At 42.5% G+C, this 20,856-nt stretch overlaps 1 protein-coding gene across 11 annotated transcripts in view; it reads right to left on the bottom strand.

The window, feature by feature from the left end:
- LOC135388552 (intersectin-1-like) overlaps positions 1 to 20,856 on the bottom strand; it is a 337,751-nt gene that overhangs the window by 73,067 nt on the left and 243,828 nt on the right. For 9 of the 11 annotated variants that reach the window (XM_064618160.1, XM_064618161.1, XM_064618164.1 and 6 more), the window contains 2 exons: positions 8,214 to 8,395; positions 7,752 to 7,823 (listed from right to left, as the gene is read on the bottom strand). In XM_064618160.1, coding sequence (XP_064474230.1) covers positions 7,752 to 7,823; positions 8,214 to 8,395 — 254 coding nt within the window. Of the gene's footprint in view, positions 1 to 6,292; positions 6,423 to 7,751; positions 7,824 to 8,213; positions 8,396 to 20,856 lie in introns of those variants that run through there. The other 2 variants (XM_064618170.1, XM_064618162.1) reach the window with 2 other exon arrangements.

Here is a 20,856-nt window from a genome sequence, read left to right as displayed (position 1 = left end):
GAAAAAATACACAAGAAGACAAGAGGTAGTGCTAAGTGCCAAATATATTTAGTGTTGACCTGTGCCTGCATAAGTTGTGAGTTTGTGCTTTGGCAAGTTCAGTTCTCGAGGTTTTCTGGGTTTTACCAGAAGGGACGATGATGGAAACCAAGAAGTAAAACAGGTTCCTGTACTGGGTTTATCCTTAAAATACGAGGCTCTATTTAAGGTCCTTAAGGTCTTGTGTTTAAAACCCATTTCTACTCCCTGATACGCATCATCATCCCTTAGGATAAAATCCGAAAAACCCCAAAAACTTGCTTGGCAAAGTGCAAACTTAACCACCAATATGAGTACTGGAGAACACTAAGTACAGTCAAACTCCTTTATAGCGAACTTCTTTTTAACGAAAATACCACTACAACAATTTTTTTTGCGGTCCCGCTGGAGCCCTATAGGTCCAATAATGGACATCCTTTTTAACGAAAATACCTTTACTGCGATTTTTTTTTTGCTGTCCCCTGAGTTTCGTTGTAAAGGAGTTTGACTGTATGGCACATTGAGCATGGCTGTTCCACGTCTTGCGTTAACCTAAATTTTGAGAAGCACTCGTTTTTCTATGTTGCACTCAAAAATTTGCTTTTCTGCCCGATATCCCCCAATTTCACTCTATTTTACGGCTTCTGAAATAGAACTAGAGGTGTGCGAATATTCGATATTTGATTCGTATTCAAAAATTTCATATTCGAAGTTTTCAAATATTTGCAAAAGTTCGAATATTAGATTTCTTTCGAATATCATTGCAGCTTATTTCAATGTTGTTGCGGGCTGCACGCTAGAATTTGTACGTTGCAGTAACAGCGAGGAACATGCATAGTAGAACAGCTGCAAAGTGACGCGCGGAGCTTTCGAGGTACGCTCATCTGCGAATGCGTCGCCACTGCTACACGTTCGGTAACCGAAACCGAGACTAGTACATGGGTGTGCGCAGCTGCCATTTTAAAGTCCGCCCAAGCCAAAAAAAAAAAAAAAAGCGAAACCGCGGTACACTAATTCATGCACTGTCAGCACAGTCGCAGTTTTAGTAGACTGCCAACGAACTCTGCACATTCGTGTTAGGCCTACAGTTCGGTGAAATTCCGGTTACATATTGAAATGTTGTTGGCGTTGGTCAGACCACCGCTGTTCACAGTGCAACTGCATGCACAGCCAAATCCCATGCCTCAAACATGTTTTTTCGGTTTCGATTTGTGGTAGTTAAATATAACATATGATAGAATCATGGACGCGTGCCATGACAGCGATAATTGAGGAGTGGGACGTGACGATAGTACGACAGTTTCTCCAACTCCAGCACTGTGCAACCGTATGTTGGCAACAAGTGCCAACAAGGACATTTGAAACTGCACTAACTCTTGTTACAGATGATAGCAAGACAAATACTCCATAAGCCCGAGATTTTGCTCGCAAGCTTTTTTTAGGCGCGCGTGCAAATTTTCGCTGTGAAATGAAAGAAGGGCTGAACATGAACGTGTGCAGAAACAATTACGCGTGATGAGTACAGCCATATAACATCGTCGACGATCTTGGTTTTACTGAGCTAATCAATGAGGCTATTTCAAACTATGCATTATTGTCAGGAATGATGGCCTCACGCGTGAGAGCACAGTGCAACCACATGGTTTCTCACCTACGCGACAAACAGAACTAAAGTACAGGTTGCATCAGTGTTTTTGGGGAAAAGACTGCAGAGAGCCAACAGATATCTAGTCGTAAAGCCTACAGTGCCATTGTGGGGCTATTTTAAGGCTGCAGCAAAAGAGAACTTCGGGTACTTAATGCTAACTGAAAGTGTGTCAGCAATCTAAGCGTTCCATATTTCTAGGAAACTAAAAGATGGAATGAACAAAGCTGAAGAGAAGGCAGAAAGCTACTTGGAAGGATCCGACACCTAGAAGTTTTTCAAGTGCATAAGGTGTTTGGACCCTCTGCAGATCATTTCACATACACAGGACTGAGAGCAGTACAGTGCCATTCTTGGACTTGCAGCTCAATCAGACACTGTATGTGCTGGATGGCAGTTGTACATTAAAAGTGCAGGCGAATTGCAAGCCTGTGACAACTCCCTTTATTTCCTTTCAACATAACCACACTGTGGCCCAGATTTTGATATCATGAGCTTCTCGTCTGGAATGAAAGAGCTTATGCCTGCTTTAGCATGGATTGCTTTGCAGTATCTGCCTGTGCCAATCAGCTCAGCTGATGCTGGAAGGTCGTTTAGCCAATATGAGGGCATTGTGTAAAAAAAAGAAGGCACCCACTAAGCAATTAAAATACAAAATATCTGTTGATGCTAAAGCACAATAGCTACCTGGACTTGTAAATCAGCTAGTGCTGACTTATTCCATTGTGTTTGCTTTGTTTATCTGCAACCTAAAGATAGCTACAGTACTTAGTTAGTGCATTCTAAGTCAAGAGGACAAATAAACTCTTTTTTTTTGTGTAGGCCTAGTCATTTGCATTGCCGCGGAAAGTTGCTGTGGAATTCAGTTTTTTTCCCGCTGACACTCACGTATTTTGAGATTCTGCTTCACGAAAAAACAAATTTTTTTATCATGGAAATTTAATGGCTTTACTTATGAATTTGATGCTTTTTACATATCCATAGCTGTACAGTCAGGAGTTCAAGAAGCGCTTCATGCACGTGGGATGAGCAAGTGTGCACAACAGTGATCGTTGCCATGCACACCAGCATGCTCTGGCAGTGGTGGGCACGCTTCATGCCGTAGTTGAGCATACTCTACAATCGACATCGTACGACAGCACTACGTTGTGCTGGCTAATGACATAAAGTTAAACCTTGATGTAACAAACTTCAGTATAACAAAATTCTCGATGTAACAAAGTACGGCATTTTTCTCAAATCCATCCATGTATTAGAGACTTCTATATATAATAAAGTGTGTTTGCAGCAATTTCAATGTAACGAAGCCGCACTTGCAGGATATGCACCTCGCCGGCGGCCAGAAAATGCAGAGCAACAACATTGGCGTGCGACGGTGCCATCTAGGAAAGGACCGGAGAGACTATTGCTCAGTTTATGCAGGCGAAGGCGTAGGGGTGCATCCATGCAGAGCACACATGGTACGCGCTACGTGGGTGGGATCTGTCTCTCTCTCCCGTCATCTCATCCACTCACGTGTTCTTTCATGATGGACAAGACCAGTACTATACGAAAAGTGCTTTCGCTGGAGGACAAGCAGAATATCTTGCACGCGATAGAGAAAGGTGAAACGTTAACAGATATGGCATACACCAGAGTTCGCTCACGATAGTCTTGAAGGCGAAAATCTGTATTCATGTTGCGTTGAAAGAATGAACGAATCCATCATGAAAGAAGTCGTCGGAAGCCCTGCATAAGATGATGAGGAATAGTAGCAAGCCATTAGACTTTGGCTGACCATTTTCACCTCTTATCAAGAAAAAGAAGAAGCTAACACAGTGAAAAATGTGTGCGCAGTTCTGAGTGCCCGCGACGTGCTCATGACACCGGCACTGAGTTGAAAATAAACATGATATAAGTGCCTTCTCATGTCTAGTGCTCAGTTTCTGCACGCTAGGTGGCCCTTTTCGATGTAACGAAATTTCAGTTTAACTTCAGTGTAAGTAAATCACGGATTTTTTTGACTTCATTATATCACTTTAACTTTACGTAGTACACACATAAGCACAGAATAGGTAACGTAGTATGCCTAGGGTTCTTCGTGTTCGGGTTAAACTCGATTTTTCACGATAGTTCCCCCCCCCCGAACAAGTTTTCAAGAATTCGGGTAAAACCCGATATCTACCTGAAATCCTTATGGTCCTTCAGCTTGTCGTTCTAGCTAAACCGTCGGAAACAGTCGTTCCAGCTAAACCGTGAATCATAATATCAGCAAAGAGAGCTATTTGTGACAATCTATTTGTCCTCCTTTTATAATCCCTTTCTGCAGGAGCGCAAAACGAGCTTTTGTGGAGCTCGGGCAAGTGTTTGAATGCCGCAGTCATTCACTGCCCCAGTTCCGAGCGGAAATATGAAGATTCTTGTTTCTCGTCCCTGTGTCACAGCAATTGCTTGTTTCATATGCCTTTCATTTCACCCCAAAATTCCCTGATGACATATCCAACAGAGATCGTAGCACCCGATTTCTCCCCGAATTCTCGTGTGTAAATAGCACCCGATATTTACCCCTCGAATTTGAAAAATCATAAAACCCGAAAACGAAGAACCCTAAGTATGCCATAGCAGACCAGTTGCCACGCCGCTCGGCTGTGTGCCTTCAGACATTGCAGCCTTTAGTCATGCCGCAACACTTTCACTATGAAGTGTGTTTTGTGCTGAAGGTGTGGGGAAAAAAAGAGAGAATCAAGCCTGCTTTGGGCTTCCTGAAGATGTGTGCATGTGATCGGCATTGAGTTAACAAATACAGTAATTATAAGGGCTGTGCGAGCACTCGAAATTTCGAGTTCGAGTCGAGTGAATAATGATTCGTCAACTTTCAAGTACTCGATATCGTTTCGAGCTCGTGTTAGATCCACATTAAAATCCATCACATATAAGATATAACCCGTCATGACAATTCCACCATTTGGAAACACGCATTCAGCCGTGATCGCTGTCATAATTCCACTATCTTGTTCTTACTATTAGCTTCGGCTAACCTCGACTTGGCTACAGACTGAGTAGTGTCTATGAATGGAAAACCAGCTTCAACTGGCTACAGCTGGTTACGAATGCATCGTGCGCGCAGAAGCATATCCGACATGGGAGGAGCGCATTTCATAGTTTCGTTTCTTCGGAGGGAGTGTCTTTTTCGGTTCTACTAGTTCATAAATAGAGCCTGAAGTTTTAGGGTTTCACCCGATTCTTCCCCGAATTTGCACCCTGAATTGAAGGTTGCCTCAGGGTGAAACCAGATTTTTCCCGGCAAATTGCCCTCACTGGGATGTCTGTAGGAATGCACTAACTTACTTGTTTGGCAGAAAAATGCAGTTACATCACCGTTTGTACCAAACCACTACAGTTAGTTTGAATAACTGAGCCCGATTTCTCTTCGAATTTAGCATACTGGAAGTTTTTTCACCCGAATTTGCATGAATTTAGTGTGCATGTTTATTTACCCGATTTTTACTCCCTGAATGTAGGAAAAAATATTTCCCGGAAACTTCAGGCCCTATTCATAAAACAGAGATGTCTGACAAGAGTGAAGAAAGTGCATCTGCACAACATCGAAGAGGGCTAGAAGCCTTGTGTAGGACTATTTCGTGAGAATTTCCAATACAAACGCTTTGTGCAATGTGTCCACCAGCACTTTGAAGATGCCAACAAGTTCAATGATGACCCTTGTGCGGCATTTGAATGCCGACCCAGTAGCAATAGCAGAATATAGGAAGAAAAGTGGGGACAGCATCCTCAGTCCTCTTCAGGGAATAGTCCAAGAAGAGAATGTCTTAGCCCTTTCCTTACAGCGCCCATTGAGCGTCGATCACCGGTGATAGACGTTTTATGAGCGGCACTACTTGGTCCCTAAAGCAGATTTGGACAAGTGGTCACATTTGTTGGACACTATCAGGGAGGGGCATAAATACACTTTTTTGGGTATTAAAATATAAATACAAAATACTGCATGTTTTCATGTATTTAAATACTGCCTATAAATACATTAAGACAGTATTTAAATACTGTAACTACTTCCATAAATACTTTGAGCCATCCAGGCACATTATTCTTTTAAATTGGTGTATAAATGGAGTCACCTGTGGATGCATGTCTGCTGCACACAATGCCCACATATTTCATTATTTTTCCGTGACGCAGTGTGATGATTTCAGGAGTGTTTCATGTTTTCAGGAGCAGCGAGAGGGGTACTAGACAGGACGGACACGGAACAAGAACTGACGACGACTCAAAACCAGCTAAAGAACTCGTTATCGCTTCTTCCACTCTCTCTATGTTGAATAAAGTGTTCATTTGCTGGTTTTGAGTTGTGGTTGTCGGTTCTTGTCCCCTGTCTGTCCTGTCCAGTCTTCCCCCCCCCCCCCCCCCCCGGCTTCACCTAACACCTGTGTGCTTTAGGAGAAGCTCGCTTTACGAGCGCGTAGCTCGCGGGTGGAAAGCACGTGTTGGGCCTTTTGAATCATCTCGCTAATTTCGGCAGCATAGGCCAAAAACGAAGACGAAGTGTTACGACCGGCCTCTTTCACTGACAGTAATGTAAAATGAACAGTCACTGTCTATTTTCTTGCCTCAATTTTTATTTTGGTTTCATTCTTTTGACACGAATTTCGGATGATACAAATTTTTTCCGCGGCTATCCTTGCGTTTGATGACCATGCTCCACCTCCTGGATGCTGACCAACAGGAGGATGCAGAGGGCAGGCACTTCCCAAGTCTCTGCTCTCGCCTAAGAGATGGCGCAGCGTTACCGTTGTTTCGCGTGTCGGACCTTGTACGCTACGTACAGCTACGTACACAAGAAGCAGGTCGCACAGTCAAGGTCCACGAATCCCAACTGCGCCCCACCCACGTGAACAAGTCATCCGGTTGGACAAATGCCAGGAGGATGAACACCTGCTCTATATCCCCACCTTTTATGACCGGCGGGCATGCGCCGGTGGCGCCGAGCACGCCGCGTCGGAATGAGGAACACTCTAAAAAAATTCACAATTCGACATTTGTTTACAGAACTTAGTTGTAAAGGTCGTGCATTTCGCCCTACCGACTTCAAAATCACTTCTTTATTTCGGTACATTCGTTATAGAGAAATTCGTTATAAATGTCCGAAGTATACATTGAATCGTATTGGCGCCTCAACCGGACCGCGAAAAACGTTCGTTATAATGGTCTTTTCGTTATAAAACCGTTTGTTGTAAAGGCGTTTGACTGTATATAACTTGCAATACTGCTGCTCTTCCTGTCTCAAAACTAACCGGGAGGTATAGAAGGGTGGCGAAATAGCAATATGTGGTACAACAGGAAAGTTGAGCATGAAACTATTGTTTTCTGCAGAAATTACGATGTTCGTTTGTTTTACTCCTTCAATGAACTCTGCCACTCAGTTACATGAACAACATGGGTGTTGACGTTATTTTCCACAACTCATGAACTTCTTGATCCAGAGTGCATGTTGGTATGTGCAGATATTTCTGAGAAAGTTTGCCAGATTTTGTATATCCTAGAACTTGTAGATTCATTTTTTGTTCAAGATACAGGCTTATATTCATGAGGTTTCTGCTGTACGCACAAGTTTTTTTGTGTCCCAAAATTAATTTTCGAAATACATGGATAGCTTTGTTTATGAAACTTACATAATTCAATAGGACGTTCATTTGGCTACATTGTCCTATATAGCAACATATTTTGAAGTGATACTGTAAGCCATAAAAAATTTGTCAAACCACCCAAAAATGGCCATTTTTGTGGCGGTAAGGAAAGAGTTAAGCAGCACCTTGTAGAAAGACTAGTTTTGCTGTCCAATAACTCGTAAATCTCTTTATGCTTCTTATGATTGCAACATTCATCTAGCAATGTTGTTCTTAGGTGGCACGTCATTTTCATAAAGTTTTTACAATTTTATATCTATCTTCCTGCTTCTACACATTACCTATCATTTAATGGAACGCCAACTACTCGAACTCGACTCGAGCTAGAAAATTTTGCTACTCGCACTGCCCTATCCAACCCATGTGCGTTGTGGCCCCCACCGGCATCCACAGCATGATATAGAACATACCTCCTGCACTGAAGGTGCATTTGTCTCTTCAGGAGCAATGGGAAAGGCTTCTTTCACTTCCACAGGTGCCACCTAAAATATTCCACTCAAATTAAGCACAAAACAACATTTAATCACAAAGATTTGTTCTACTGAGACAGTATACAAAGGTAAGTGAACATGCACTGGCTCTCAATTTGTGAACAACTAAACACTAAACAACTTCTAGTTTTGTGCTGTTTGGTCAGAATAAACTGTCTTGTTCCAATCCTTCTGTCCAACAAACACTTTTGAACTGCACTATACTACACATAGACCTCATCTTTAGGATTGTTACACCACCCCTCAGCTTGAACCTAGTTGGAATTCTCATAACTTCATTTGCCATCAACTGTGCAATTTGACATAAGCTGTTACAGAAAATTTTACATAGCATGTTGAGTGCATCTGATATCCATTTAGATACAAACTTGACAATCTCACCTGTACCTCAGTAGTTAGAGGCCTAACATAGTTGCTCGGGAATATACCGGCCTGGCCATTGAGGGCACCAGTCCACCAGTCGCCATCCTTCTTCTGTACCTCAATAATGTCGCCGGCAGCAAAGCTTAAGTCTCCAGGCTCCTGAGACTGGTAGGAATACAGGGCTTCATACTTTTGTCCATCTGAAAGGGGCGCTTCATTACACTTCCTGGCACAACAGAAAATTTCAAGATTTACAACTGCCGAACCTCACTGAACAGTACTAGTACGTATGAGTTTGTTTGTTACACTGAATCATGGTATAAAAAGAGAAAGATGTTTAAACAGTGTCTCTCAGTCAGTCTAATTAGTGCTCGAGCTTTTCTATTGTGCCGATAAATGTCGTTGAGGAAGATGGCCAATACGTTGCTCCTGACCAATGCTCTAAACGGAATTTAATTGCTATTGGACAGGCGCTAATGAAATCCTAAGGCTTCAAAATACATAATTCTCTGGAGCAACTCCTTTTTATATCCGCACTGTACCAACAACGTCGATTTTGTTACACTTTAGTGGTGCTAAGTAACTAGTATTGCCTATCTCCTGGCTGATGTGGGACACATGATGTCAGAGTTTCATAGTTCTTTTACATTGCTGTGCTGACATGGATCCATCCATACAGGGTGAAACAAGAAAGTTAGCACAATGCTTATTACACAACCGGAGACGCTGATGATGCTGTGGAGCTAAATTCAGTGACTCCACTCAGGAAGAAGGCCGAGAAACAAGTGATAGCTTAATGTTCGATCTTTGCGTAAGAGAAGCGTGGGCATGATGATCATCGCTATTGGTCCAGATGGGCCTCCACAGTGCTATGATAGCTGTTTGTTCTATCTTTACTTTTTAGTGGCACAGTACACTGAAGTTTGGTTGAAGGTTGGCTCAGCATGAATGCGTACTAGAGTTGTTTTTGCAAAGCTTTTATGCACCCAACTGCCCACACTTCTAATGCTACATGCAGTGCATTCTTCACAAATGCAAACATCCACAACTAACAAGTCATTTTCAAAACGCAAAGAGGTTTATTACGTATATGGTGGAGACAGTACACGATCTAACATAACGGGTAGCAATTTTGCTGGTTCACTAGGGCTACTTCTTGCATCTCGGCTAGTGCAGGAACAATTTGCGCAGATCAGTCACATCTATATCATGGAACACATGTGTGCAGTTGACGCTAGTCTTCTCAAAGGTACAATGACAAGATTTAAAGGAGTACAGAGGGCCATTCAAAAAAATTTCAGATTAAGACATCTGATGAAAGTGTGTGTGTCTTATACCGAATAGCGCGAAAGGTTTTGATGTGTGCAATTTGTTTCCCAGAAAAAAAACTCACATAAACATAGCTCCGCGCGTTCACCCTTAACTCGCCACTCCAGTTATAATGAGGATGAGGAGGTATGATGCCACGTCACCGATGACGGTATAAGGAGAACTCATTCTGGTTCGCCGGTCAGTGGGGGTCAGCGCCTTGTCCCTTTGCCGCCGTAAACCTGTTTTGCCAGTTCTCCCGGAGAATTGGGGATAGAAGGAGCGGCCGAAGCATTACTGAGCAAGGAGGAAGGCTTTATCAGAACCCCAAACAGCCGAGTAGCAGACCACAGCGGAGTAGCAGACAACATTTCTCTAGGCCAATCAGCGAGCGTTCTCCTTATAGCGTCAGCGCGAGGTTCCAGGCAGATCACAGGCTGGTACTGCTCTTCACCACCGTTGCGCATGGTCGCTTTTTGCGGCGTATTTTAAATTCAATTTCTGCGATAATTATGACTCTGTTGTGTAAATTACTTCGCATGGTGCATCTTACTGGCCTACTTAACATTTTTATAGGAAGAAAACTGGGTGTTAAAAATGACTTCTGTGCTACTTTAACTCCACCAGCTGTTTCCTTTCCTTGCCTTTGAAGGTTGTGTGGGGCAGTTTGGACAGATGATAGGCACTGTATTGCTGGAGAGTACAGCTCACTGTGGAGTGGTGGCTAACGCATTGCCATTGTGGACCACTGTCCATGTTTCTGAAACACATCGCTTCTTAAAATGCATCCTCAGGCATTGTCATTTGCATTCAGAATACAGTCCTTCCAAAGGATTGCCTGCCGTGCCTTGAACCGTTCAATGTCTTAATAGGCATTTGAAAATAATCACACCTTGCCCTTGCTCGGCTTGTATCCGCCATGACAACCGGAGGCAGAGCACTTCTTCCTCAATATGGTACTCTCCTCCACTCACTTTTTTCAAATCAGATGCAACAGCCACGAAACATGCCGAACCGTTACACACATATTCACAGTCACAACGAGAGGATGTGTGCCAAGATGTGTGCTGCGCCTGGTGGCCCCTGTCTGAACCACAAGCAAAGATTCGACACAGACACCACTCTCTTCTTACACCGTTTACTGAATAGTACTATTAAAGGGGCACTAAAATGCAAAAACAAGTTCACTTCAAATTACGTTACATGATATGTTAATTTCGTACTTGTTATCATAATTCAAAACTTTGGTTCTGTTACGAAGCTACAATCAAAATTATACCGAACTCTTTCTTGCTTCGACGCTAAGCAGAGAACGACGCTAAGCAGAGAACGTCGTTTCAGCTCGTGGATCGGTGTTTTTAGTCCGTGCTGCACGTGCCACGCCATGGAGCAGTCCCGGTGAAAAACACAGTGCACGTTGCAAAGTGGACTGGTGTCGCATCGGACGTGAAGATAAATGTCAGTGGAACATTCACGAGAACTGCTGTAGGCTACAATTCAGTGAATTGGTATTAGAAAATGCAGTAGCGCATCATGCCGCACATATACGGAAAACCACGATCAGACCCGTTCGGATCGAATTCACACGCCCACGATAGGTATGCACGTGCTTCTCGTGCTGTCTCATTGGATGCCGCCAACCTTTGCCTCCTGTGGATACCATTTGTTGCCGCCAAAGGCAGCTCTGTTTTCATTGCGGTTTTCTTCTGAACGGTAGCAGTGTGTGAACTAATTTTCTTTGAATTGTACTCTATATACCTCTACCTATGTACGTCTATATAACGAATTTGTAAATGCTGGCTCTCTTTCGTTAAATAGAGAAATTCATTAAATGGAACACGCCAAGTGAAACAAAGATGGCCGCCGCCGCTACCTGCGCTGCACGTACTGCAAAACGCCTATTGTCATAAAGCAGGGGGAGGGAGGCGCTAGATCCTGAGGGGTATCATTCGTTGTGTTCGTACGCCTCGGCGACGGTGGCTATGAATGTAGTGCCCTGGTCAGCGCATGAAGACATCAATTGAACCTCTGTATGCAATAAGGGGATAAGTTGAAAAAGCCCAAACTGAGAAAAGGGGCCTCATCTGATTGTCCGTCCCATTGACACACATGCATTTCCTGTTTTTTACCATGCTGTAGTGGGCCAACAAATCGCAATAAGGTCCTAAATTTTCATTGGCAGGTGCACACAGGTATGTAGATGTCATTGCAGCAAAAATAGCAAAAAGGGGATAAATCGACTTATCCGCTTATTGCATACAGAGGTTCAATTGTTCTCGTCGTCGGTTTCGCGCTGTCCTTGATGGACGTGTGTGTGTTGTGATTCTTGTTTCATGCTAATTACCACATGGAGGTAAGTAATTTTAGTTCTTTGATGTTTGTACTCCTGAATTTTTAGTGAAACATTCGCGCCCTGTGTCAGCTGTGGTGAAATCCGTTAAATAAGTTCAATTTCGGAAGATTTACAGGCAACAGTGCCGAATGATACTCTGGTCAAATTTGGACAATCAAAAAATGTATATCTGTTCTCATATAGTCTTCGATAGCTTATAAATAGCCCCAGTAAGTAATTTAACATGTGATACAGTTAGAATTTAGGGCTCAATACCTTGCAGTCAAGCAGCAGTTACGAATGATACCCCTCAGGTTTTAGGCTCTGATACAATATCAACAACAGAACACAGCTTTCCTGTCCTCATATAGCCTTCGGTAGCTTATAAAAGCCACAGTGAGTGATGTAACATGTGATACAGTTAGAATTTAAGGCTCAGAAACCCGCAATCAAGCAGTAGGTGTCGAATGATACCGCTCAGGTTTTAAGCTCAGACCTGATTTGAACAACCAAACAACATTTTCTTGTCCTCATATGGCCTTTGATAGCTTAGAAATGCCACAGTGAGTGATCAGATGGTTTTCTTTTCAAAAATTGTAGAGGATTTTATAAATGACACTGCCAAAATTTAAGGCTTGCAAATGATGATTACGGAGAGTGAAATGCTATCCAGCATGTTAAAAGCTGCAAACTTGAAGCATTTTGTTGCCTAAATACATTTCTTTCTGTTGTTTCCAGGTGGAACCCCTGTAGCTGACCAGAAAGGCCAGGACTGTCAGATGCCATACCTGAATTGAGTATGGGATAGAGAGAGAAGTATTGGGATTCTATTGGAGAATTTGCGTACCCCTGATTATGCTAGTCCTCACTAGGCCAACGAAAGCAGGCACACAATTGTTCTCGTGCTGAGCAGACAGATTTGTAACTGACACTCTTTACTTATATTTCTCAGTAATTTCACACTACTCACAATTATGTTTTACTTTCAGTTTAAGTTCTTCAAACAGAGCTGACCTAGCAGAAGGCCTCTGGTGGCATACTGTAATCAAGTGCGCCACTCCGACGGGATTATTGCATTGGCCTTTTGCATTCATGCCTGAATGCTGTCCAGGGCATCCCACAGGCACCAGCTGCGTGACGATGCCCCACCCCACGGACTGTCTTATGCCAACAGCGTGCTCCTGTAGGGAACTATGGACACTAGAAGGTGGACTGTGGACATGCTAAGGAATTCTTCAGTAGTTTCATGGTGCACTGGAGAAGAAACAGCAGACCTGGACGAAGTAAACAAACGGCCCTTATCAGGGCCACCATATGTCTGCCACAATGGCTAGTGTTCTGCTGATAGAACAAACCCTAATGGTGATAGAAGATCACTGAATTAACCATAACTCAAGCACGATGGCTACAACAGTGCTGATGGAAAGCAATCATTGCAGTTGCAAATGCCATACATTTCGCTAAGCACTGTATTTTTGATGACAGTAATATTTAGAGTTGAAGGAGTCATGTTCTGCCACTTTTTGGATGGTCAAAGTATGCATCACAGAACATATTGCTAAGGTGAACAGTATGTGGAACCGACTATAACTCCTGTTATTCATTCGCACAGAAAATACGAAGCAGAAAATGTCGAGGTTGTTGCGAGAGACCTGTACTATATGTCTTTTGCAAAAGCTATCACCGTTTCTCGACAAAAGTGACGTGGAGAATGTACTGGACGCCTCCATTTTTCCCCTTTCTCTCCGTACTGTAAAGGTAGTTCTTTTGGCAGGCACTGGGGACAAAACGTTTGGAGACAGTATATTTGGGTCTGAAGAACGCCATTGGAGCCACAGGGCACATTGACTTTAGACCACATCATGGAGGGCCACAAGAAAAAGAAAAGACTGTAGTTACCAGAAAACCTTGGTATATCATACATAAATATGTACACAAAAACAGGACCAACATAGTTATTGTGGAGCAGGATAGTGTGCACAATTCATTACTGAAAAAAACAAAAATTAATGGGCTTAGTAGGCTAACGCCAATAAATGGGCTGCCTTTCAAATAGATTGCTGAAAGTATAAAAAACTATTCGACCTTCACAAAAGTTTAGGAGAATGTTCAGGAGCACTCCAAATTATCCATTTACTTACTGTATTGTTGCCTTTGTTCACAGTTGGAAAAATAAGTATAGAAAATCAAAGAGAAAGAGCTATCTGGCATATTCACAGTGGGTTATAGCTTCGGGTTTGTTGTGTTGTTTTTAATGAGAAGTGCAGAAAGTTGGGCCAGTTGGTACAGAACTGCGAAAGGGAATAAGTGCATACAGACGAGACAATGGAGAGAAAGAGCTGCTTACAATTAAACTATAATGATAGGAAACCCCACGCAGTCATATGCGCAGGCGCATTTCTATCCCGCCATGTCAAAACAACGAGTACAGTGCTAGACGAATGTTACAGAACACGCTCTGGCGCATTCTTTCCTCAGAATGACAGCGAATGGGACTGTACGGACTTGGACATGTGCATATAGGTAGCCCAGTCACCTCTATGCAAGTCCGTACGATACCATTCGCTGCCAGCGTGTCACTCGGAGGGAGGAGTGCACCGGAGCATGTTCCATAAACTTTTGTCCAGCACTTTACAAGTATAAAACTGATTAACAATGTAGAGTGGGCTAGTTGGTATGACGTCTTAGACTATGGAGCTACGGCAGACAAGGACAACACACCACTCCACAATCAACTGGTTTATTTCTGGAAAAAGAGAAAAGGACAGTTGAACGTTGGGATTGGGGGTTTTGAGACGACCTGATTAAAAAGGAACTTTACACCTAGTGGTGATCTTTTCCTGCTGTCCTTGTTTGCCATAGCTCCGTAGTCAAGAAGTCTGTACAAGTATGTCAGACAAGACCCTCATTTTTAGGCACGTGCAAACAAAACCACCGTAGTGATAAGGGGTGACACAAGTGAAAAAATTCCTATGATTTGAATAAAAATTCAAGTTCCTTATCCATCAGACAGGAGCTCCAGTAGTACAACTGGAATAGCCACTTCTTATTTCAGCCACTACTCTTTCGAACTGAAAGTTTGCTTTTCTTTTTGGCTGAATTCTTTCAAAAGCCGGGTTTTAATGCCACTATTTGATTTAGTATAAGAATTAGGATGGACAAAAGATCGACTCAATCCTCGCATTAGCTACAGTGTGCTAGTGTACCATACCGCACGCGAATACCAGGTTGCTGTGTCCGTAACTTTGTGAGGTTCGAGAGCCACAAGAACTTCTCGCATGCAGTGTATTCTACCTAACATGGACAGCGCCGCAGCAGTACAGCGGGCCAGGCTGAAAACAATGCCTGAAAATCTGTTCTCCTAATTCGTCTTTAAATTTTTCAAGAGGGTAGCTTCGTTCTCTTTGGCAGCCAAGAGGCCGCGTGTTTGAGATTCCTGTAGATAGGGCAATCGCTTTCGAAACTAGACAACAAGGATCAGAAACATCACGCTGTCCTATATCTGCGCAAAAGCACCATAGCTCATGTACAAAGCAGGTCTTCCAAAAACATGAACAGGTTTTTCCAAGGAACCACCACCGTGGGAAAACAGCCACAAGTGCAGGTGGTAAACGTGAATCATGTGTCGCCCCAAGATTTTTCTAGAATTTCTTTGAGAGATGTTCAAAATTTAGTTTGCAGTTTATTGAGTTCATATACGTATATCCAACACCACGAGTCCTGTGATTTCTGTCCTTTTTTTTTTCTTTTTTTTTATGATTCATTTGCTACAGCAATTCACATATAACATCGACTTAGTGAAAGTATACTTTATGTAGTAATTGTAATTTTAATGCTTTTCATATCTTAGGGCTCCTTTTTGTTCGGTTTTTCGATAGTTCTGTCTTCCGACTTTCAAGTTTTCTGATAGTTCAGTCTCATGATTTTCTGCCTTATATGATTGCCACTGCTCTTGAGCCCCGGATCCCGACAGCCTCGAAATTCCCTTATCTCGTGACCACTTCTCCTTCCAACTGGTTTCAAAAAGTGAAGTGTCCATAACCAAAGCATATTGATATGCAGATTAAGTAGAAAGGAAGAGAGGCAGATAAAAATGACAAAAACATAAGAGAAGGCGACAAATTGTCTTCGATCAAGGATACTTCTTTATTGATAACAAAATGATCACGATGATCGGGTATGTTTAGGGCAAATCGTGCAACACAGTCCCCAAAGAAAATGACAAAAACATATACACAGTACCGAGAGGATAGAGAGGTAGCAAGCGAGCTGGTGGTATAGATCCATAACACAGACAAGCTTGTCTGTGTTTGTCGTTTTTTGTCCCCCAGTCTCGGGTTTTTAATTTAGAGATAACCATATAGAAAGTAATTGAACCTCTGTATGCAATAAGCAATCCATGGTGGTGTCAATCTCCCAGAAATGCTGCATCACATGTAATGCAATCCCCTTTCGTGTATTTTTGCTGCAATGACATCCACATACCAGCATGTACCTGCCATAGAAAATTTAGGATCGTATTGCAATTTATTGACCTGTTACAGGAGGGTAAGAAACGAGAAACGTATGTGTGTCAATGGGATGGGCAGTCAGATCTTGCCCCTTTTCTACACATGCATACAAATGATAGCTTAAATTGAACAGCGGCTTCCACTCGAAAAACAAGTTCTTCCTAACTAACACGACTGTGTCGTCAGTGATACTGAGTGTTGTAATAGAAAAAAAAAGAAAGAAGAAAAAAAAAACTTGAGCACTAAGCTAGTAAGTCTTATTATGCTGGTCACCTACGACATTATTTTCAAGATTGTGCTCGTTTAGCAGCACGGTACGCTCGACCCAGACTGCTCTGCAACGCAAAGGTGACTTCGCCCTACCTGGTTCTTCAGCAATCAAAGTACGACTTGTGAAAGCTGCTTGTATTTGCGCGATAATCCTGTGTGCATGCGGTGTTACATTGAAAAATGATACATCATGCTCACGGACAATTTCTGCTAAGTCATAGACCCAAAAAACACAAACATATATGTTATACATTTTTCATTGCATTAGTCGAGGTAATCCGGCTGCAGTTACTTTACCAAATACTCACTTGAAGTTTTCTCGGTTTGGGATTTTTCGACTTATCCCCTTCTTGCATACAGGGGTTCAATTGTCAACTGAAGGGAAACTATATACATGACATCAGCACAAAGCTTGCCTGTCTGTATTTAAAAGAAAGAAAAAATGAAAGAAAAGAAACACACGGGGAACCAAATTTAAGAACCAGAGCGGGACGAAGAATCTGTTAACAGTAAGCAGAACAATGTGCTTCCCATGGAGAAGAACGACCTTCCTATACCTAAACGTTGTTCGGCCTAGCTGGGCCGAGCTTGCGAAAAAGAGGGTTCGGCCAAGCTTTGATTGACATCGGCCTTACTCGGGCCAACTGAATACGGCCAACTTTGGGACAGTATGTGACAGACCGTCCTAACAAACACGGGGACCAGCATGGATTGCCGTTGGGGCCATTGTAGAACCAAGCTTGGTTTCTAGTCCGGCATTAGTTGGCTAGATAGCGTCCCATGAGGCACCAGCAATGATGGGCCAAGTATGGTCCAAATTTAATAAGATTCTCAACCAGCCATGGTTAATGAGGTATCCCATGCAGCTTCTGCACCCCTCTACGCGATATTCTATTCTATAACACCAGCGTGCCTTACAACTGTATCTGGCAGGTGCGTATATTGCAAAAATAAAATCCAAAGGTTGTAAGTGCTGCTGCTGGACGTGTGTGGCCTGTCTTACCATCGTTTTGCCGCTATTGGAATAGATATGTACATGTACCAAGCTGCTCGACAGCTGTTATTGTGATATACACATTACAAACGAGTCGGAAATGGAAATTCCTACTCGTTTAAGTAATGCTATCTGTGTCACTATGGCTCAATGTATGAAGCTGGTTTTCACCTTGTCTGAAAATAATTTTGCAAGCTAAAAATGTAGAAATGGACTTGTGTACATCGAATTGAACTACATAGACTAGCATCATTACTTTGTTGTTTCGAACAGCAGCTGCTGTTTTGGAGTTTCCTCTCAACGCTGGGCCAATATTGGCCCGCATTTATATGCCGGGGTTTGGGGGTTTAACCCCCCCCCCCTTCCCCAAGCTGTATGTTTGGTTAGTGCATTTGGAAGAGGGAGATGATAATGAAATCCTCCTCACCCATGTAAAGTCCCCATAGAACTCCTCGAAAAATATTTTTGGGCTAGGCCACTGCTTTGAGCCCAACGCAGTTTACGAACTGCCTTCACAGGTGACATTATGACGACGTCAGCCCAAGTTGCAGCGACTTGTGCCAACCAAATACCGATCTCCGGCAGATTTTCGGCAATTTTCACTTGGACTTTTTGTCTAGCTGGATACAAGGCTATTGAAAGATGTAACATTTCCTTGAGTTTGAAGAACACAGAAGATGACGAGGATGATACAAGACTCAAATACGAACTAAAAAAAATGTTATAGGGTACATCAGTTCTCTTGCACTATATTAATTTGTTCATACATGATCATTGTTTTCAATATAGTAGTGTGGTATTGCAGCGAAACTGTAAAAGCTCCTCGTGACATATTGCACCCAGACTGTTTCCACACGCATGGGTGTCAACTTGTATTCTTCGAAATCTGAAGTATTCCTCATATGTATTCTTGATACCTTTAACTTTTTACTGCAGAACAGGTTCCAAAGTGTTGCATGCCTGTACATTAGAAAAAAAAAAACAAAAAAAAAAACGAAAAACAAAAAAGAGCTAGGAAAGTGTACAGTTTGGTGGAAGATGCCAGAAAACTGTAATTGCGGGAAGAATCAGATAATGACATTACATAAGAAATAATTGTTGTACATGCATATTTTTCCTTTTATTAAATCGGTTGGACGTTCGGCGTTGTGGTGTATATCTCTCTCTTTCTTTGTGCTGTTTTTACACCATACCAACTACCCCAAGTGTCTGCCTCAGTTTGGTTACATTTGTAAATTTGAAACTTCGTGTGCTTTATTATTCATCTCCGGCTAACCTGACACGATATACTTTCAGTGAATAGCAGCACGACGCTCTTAAGTTGACCACCTGGCCATGTTTTCTACCAAATTCCCCAAATTTCTGGATTTTGCAGAGGATTTGACAAACCCGGATTTAAAATGGGATTTGATTTGGCATGAAAAAAAGGCAAATAAGCAAGAAAGATGCTTCACTTTGTTTTCCATAATATTAAATGGGCTAGTACTCGAGTTAAAAGGGATGCATACATTACTATATGGTTCGCCCTACTTTGGAGTGTGCATGTACAGTATGGGATCCGCACGAAATGTTTTTAATTCAGGAGAGGGTTCAGAATATTGCGGCCAGATGAGTTGCATGGGTGTCAGTATAAGCGAGATAAAGTCAAGATTAGGCTGGGATAGTTTGTCGACAAGGAGACAACAGTTACGTTTGCAATTTTCAGATAAGATTATTACTGATAAAATTAGTATATGACAAAGGAACCTCCATCGTACATATCGAGATTGATCATCACAGGAAAATTCAGCCCAACGGATGTATAGAGCTTATTTTTTCGGGACGTGAGTACGTGTTGTCTTATACATGTGTGCTTTTTAATTTTTCTTTTTGTATGCTGTGCTTATTGCTTACTTTTATTTGTATGTATCCCCGCCACTGTCGCCAATGTCGTAAGGCGTTGTTACGTAAAAGCAGAAATAAATAAATGCAGAAAAAACTATAATTCTGGATACATAATGACTTCATTTGCTTCTCGAAAATAAAGAGTTGACTTGAATCCGATTTGTTTCATCAAATCCATATCACTGGCGTGAGGTGCTTCATGATGACCCATGATAAACATAGCGGTGATACACAGTGCAAACTGACAAATTACAAAGTGCTTCGCATGCTTCAGATACACTTTCAACGTTTCGAATATGAGCGGGCTTCTATAGCCACTATAGCCATGACGGCTTCAACCGGTTTCAACGACTTCAACCTTCAACACACAAACCCAACAAACTACAAAGCAGGCAAAAAGTTCCCAGTATTTCAACAACACAAAAAAGATCGTACGTGCAACGTTCGTGTGAAAGAACAGGCCTATTAATAAACAGTACAACAAAATAGATGAAATTGAAATAATGGCTTCATTTTTCTCGCGGAGGCAACTAGAATGCAAGGCGTCCCACACAGCAGCCAATGAGAAGTAGGAGTTACATTTTTGCGCGGAAGCACCTGGAAGAGTGAGTGACGCTGCAATGGTACCCCTCAGGATCTAGCGTCTTGTTAAAGCAGGTATCAAGCTAAGCAAGGCACAAAGTATCAAGCTTTACTTATCACATAATGCAAAGTAATACGTAATTTGTGCACAATATCGCTCTGAGCTTTCATAACTTTCGTAACTCCGGATGACCTCTACTGCTTTATCCTGCACGCTTGCATACCGACGTTTCTTGGTTGGTTCACATGTGCTCATGACGTCCAAAAAGAACGAGAGTACAGCGCCGTTGAATACCGAAAAGAACAAGAAATGGATACACAGCACGTAGACGTCTGTGCCGGTAAAACATTGAACGGTGGTGGCATCATGCCCATTTTACCAGCTTCAGCGGCGAGAACAAAAACAAGTGCAAAAATGGCGCAAGACCGCAACCTACTGTCATTGGCATCAATAAAAGTAAATTAGATTTCGCGAGAGACCAGCAATGCGTGTTTTCTTGTCTGAAAACAGGTGCAAAGGGGCCCTTGCGCCGGTTTTCGAAACGGCGGCGGCGCACTGTAAATTTCCGGCGGCGGCGATGCACATGTATACACGCACGTGACAACCAAAGTACCAACGAAAACTCGCGTAAGGACAACAGAGAGAAGAAGGATTCAACTCCTGTTCTTCGTGGTGAAGGAGAAAGACATGTGCAGAAGGCTTTGGTCGCCCAGAGCATTCGCTAAATAGAGGTGACCAAACAAGTGTATTTCGTTAAATCGAGCACAAAAAACATTGGT

The sequence above is a fragment of the Ornithodoros turicata genome, chromosome 3, assembly GCF_037126465.1.
Source record: "Ornithodoros turicata isolate Travis chromosome 3, ASM3712646v1, whole genome shotgun sequence".
NCBI classification, from domain to species: Eukaryota; Metazoa; Arthropoda; class Arachnida; order Ixodida; family Argasidae; genus Ornithodoros; species Ornithodoros turicata.
This window is presented reverse-complemented; position numbering and strand designations above follow the sequence as displayed.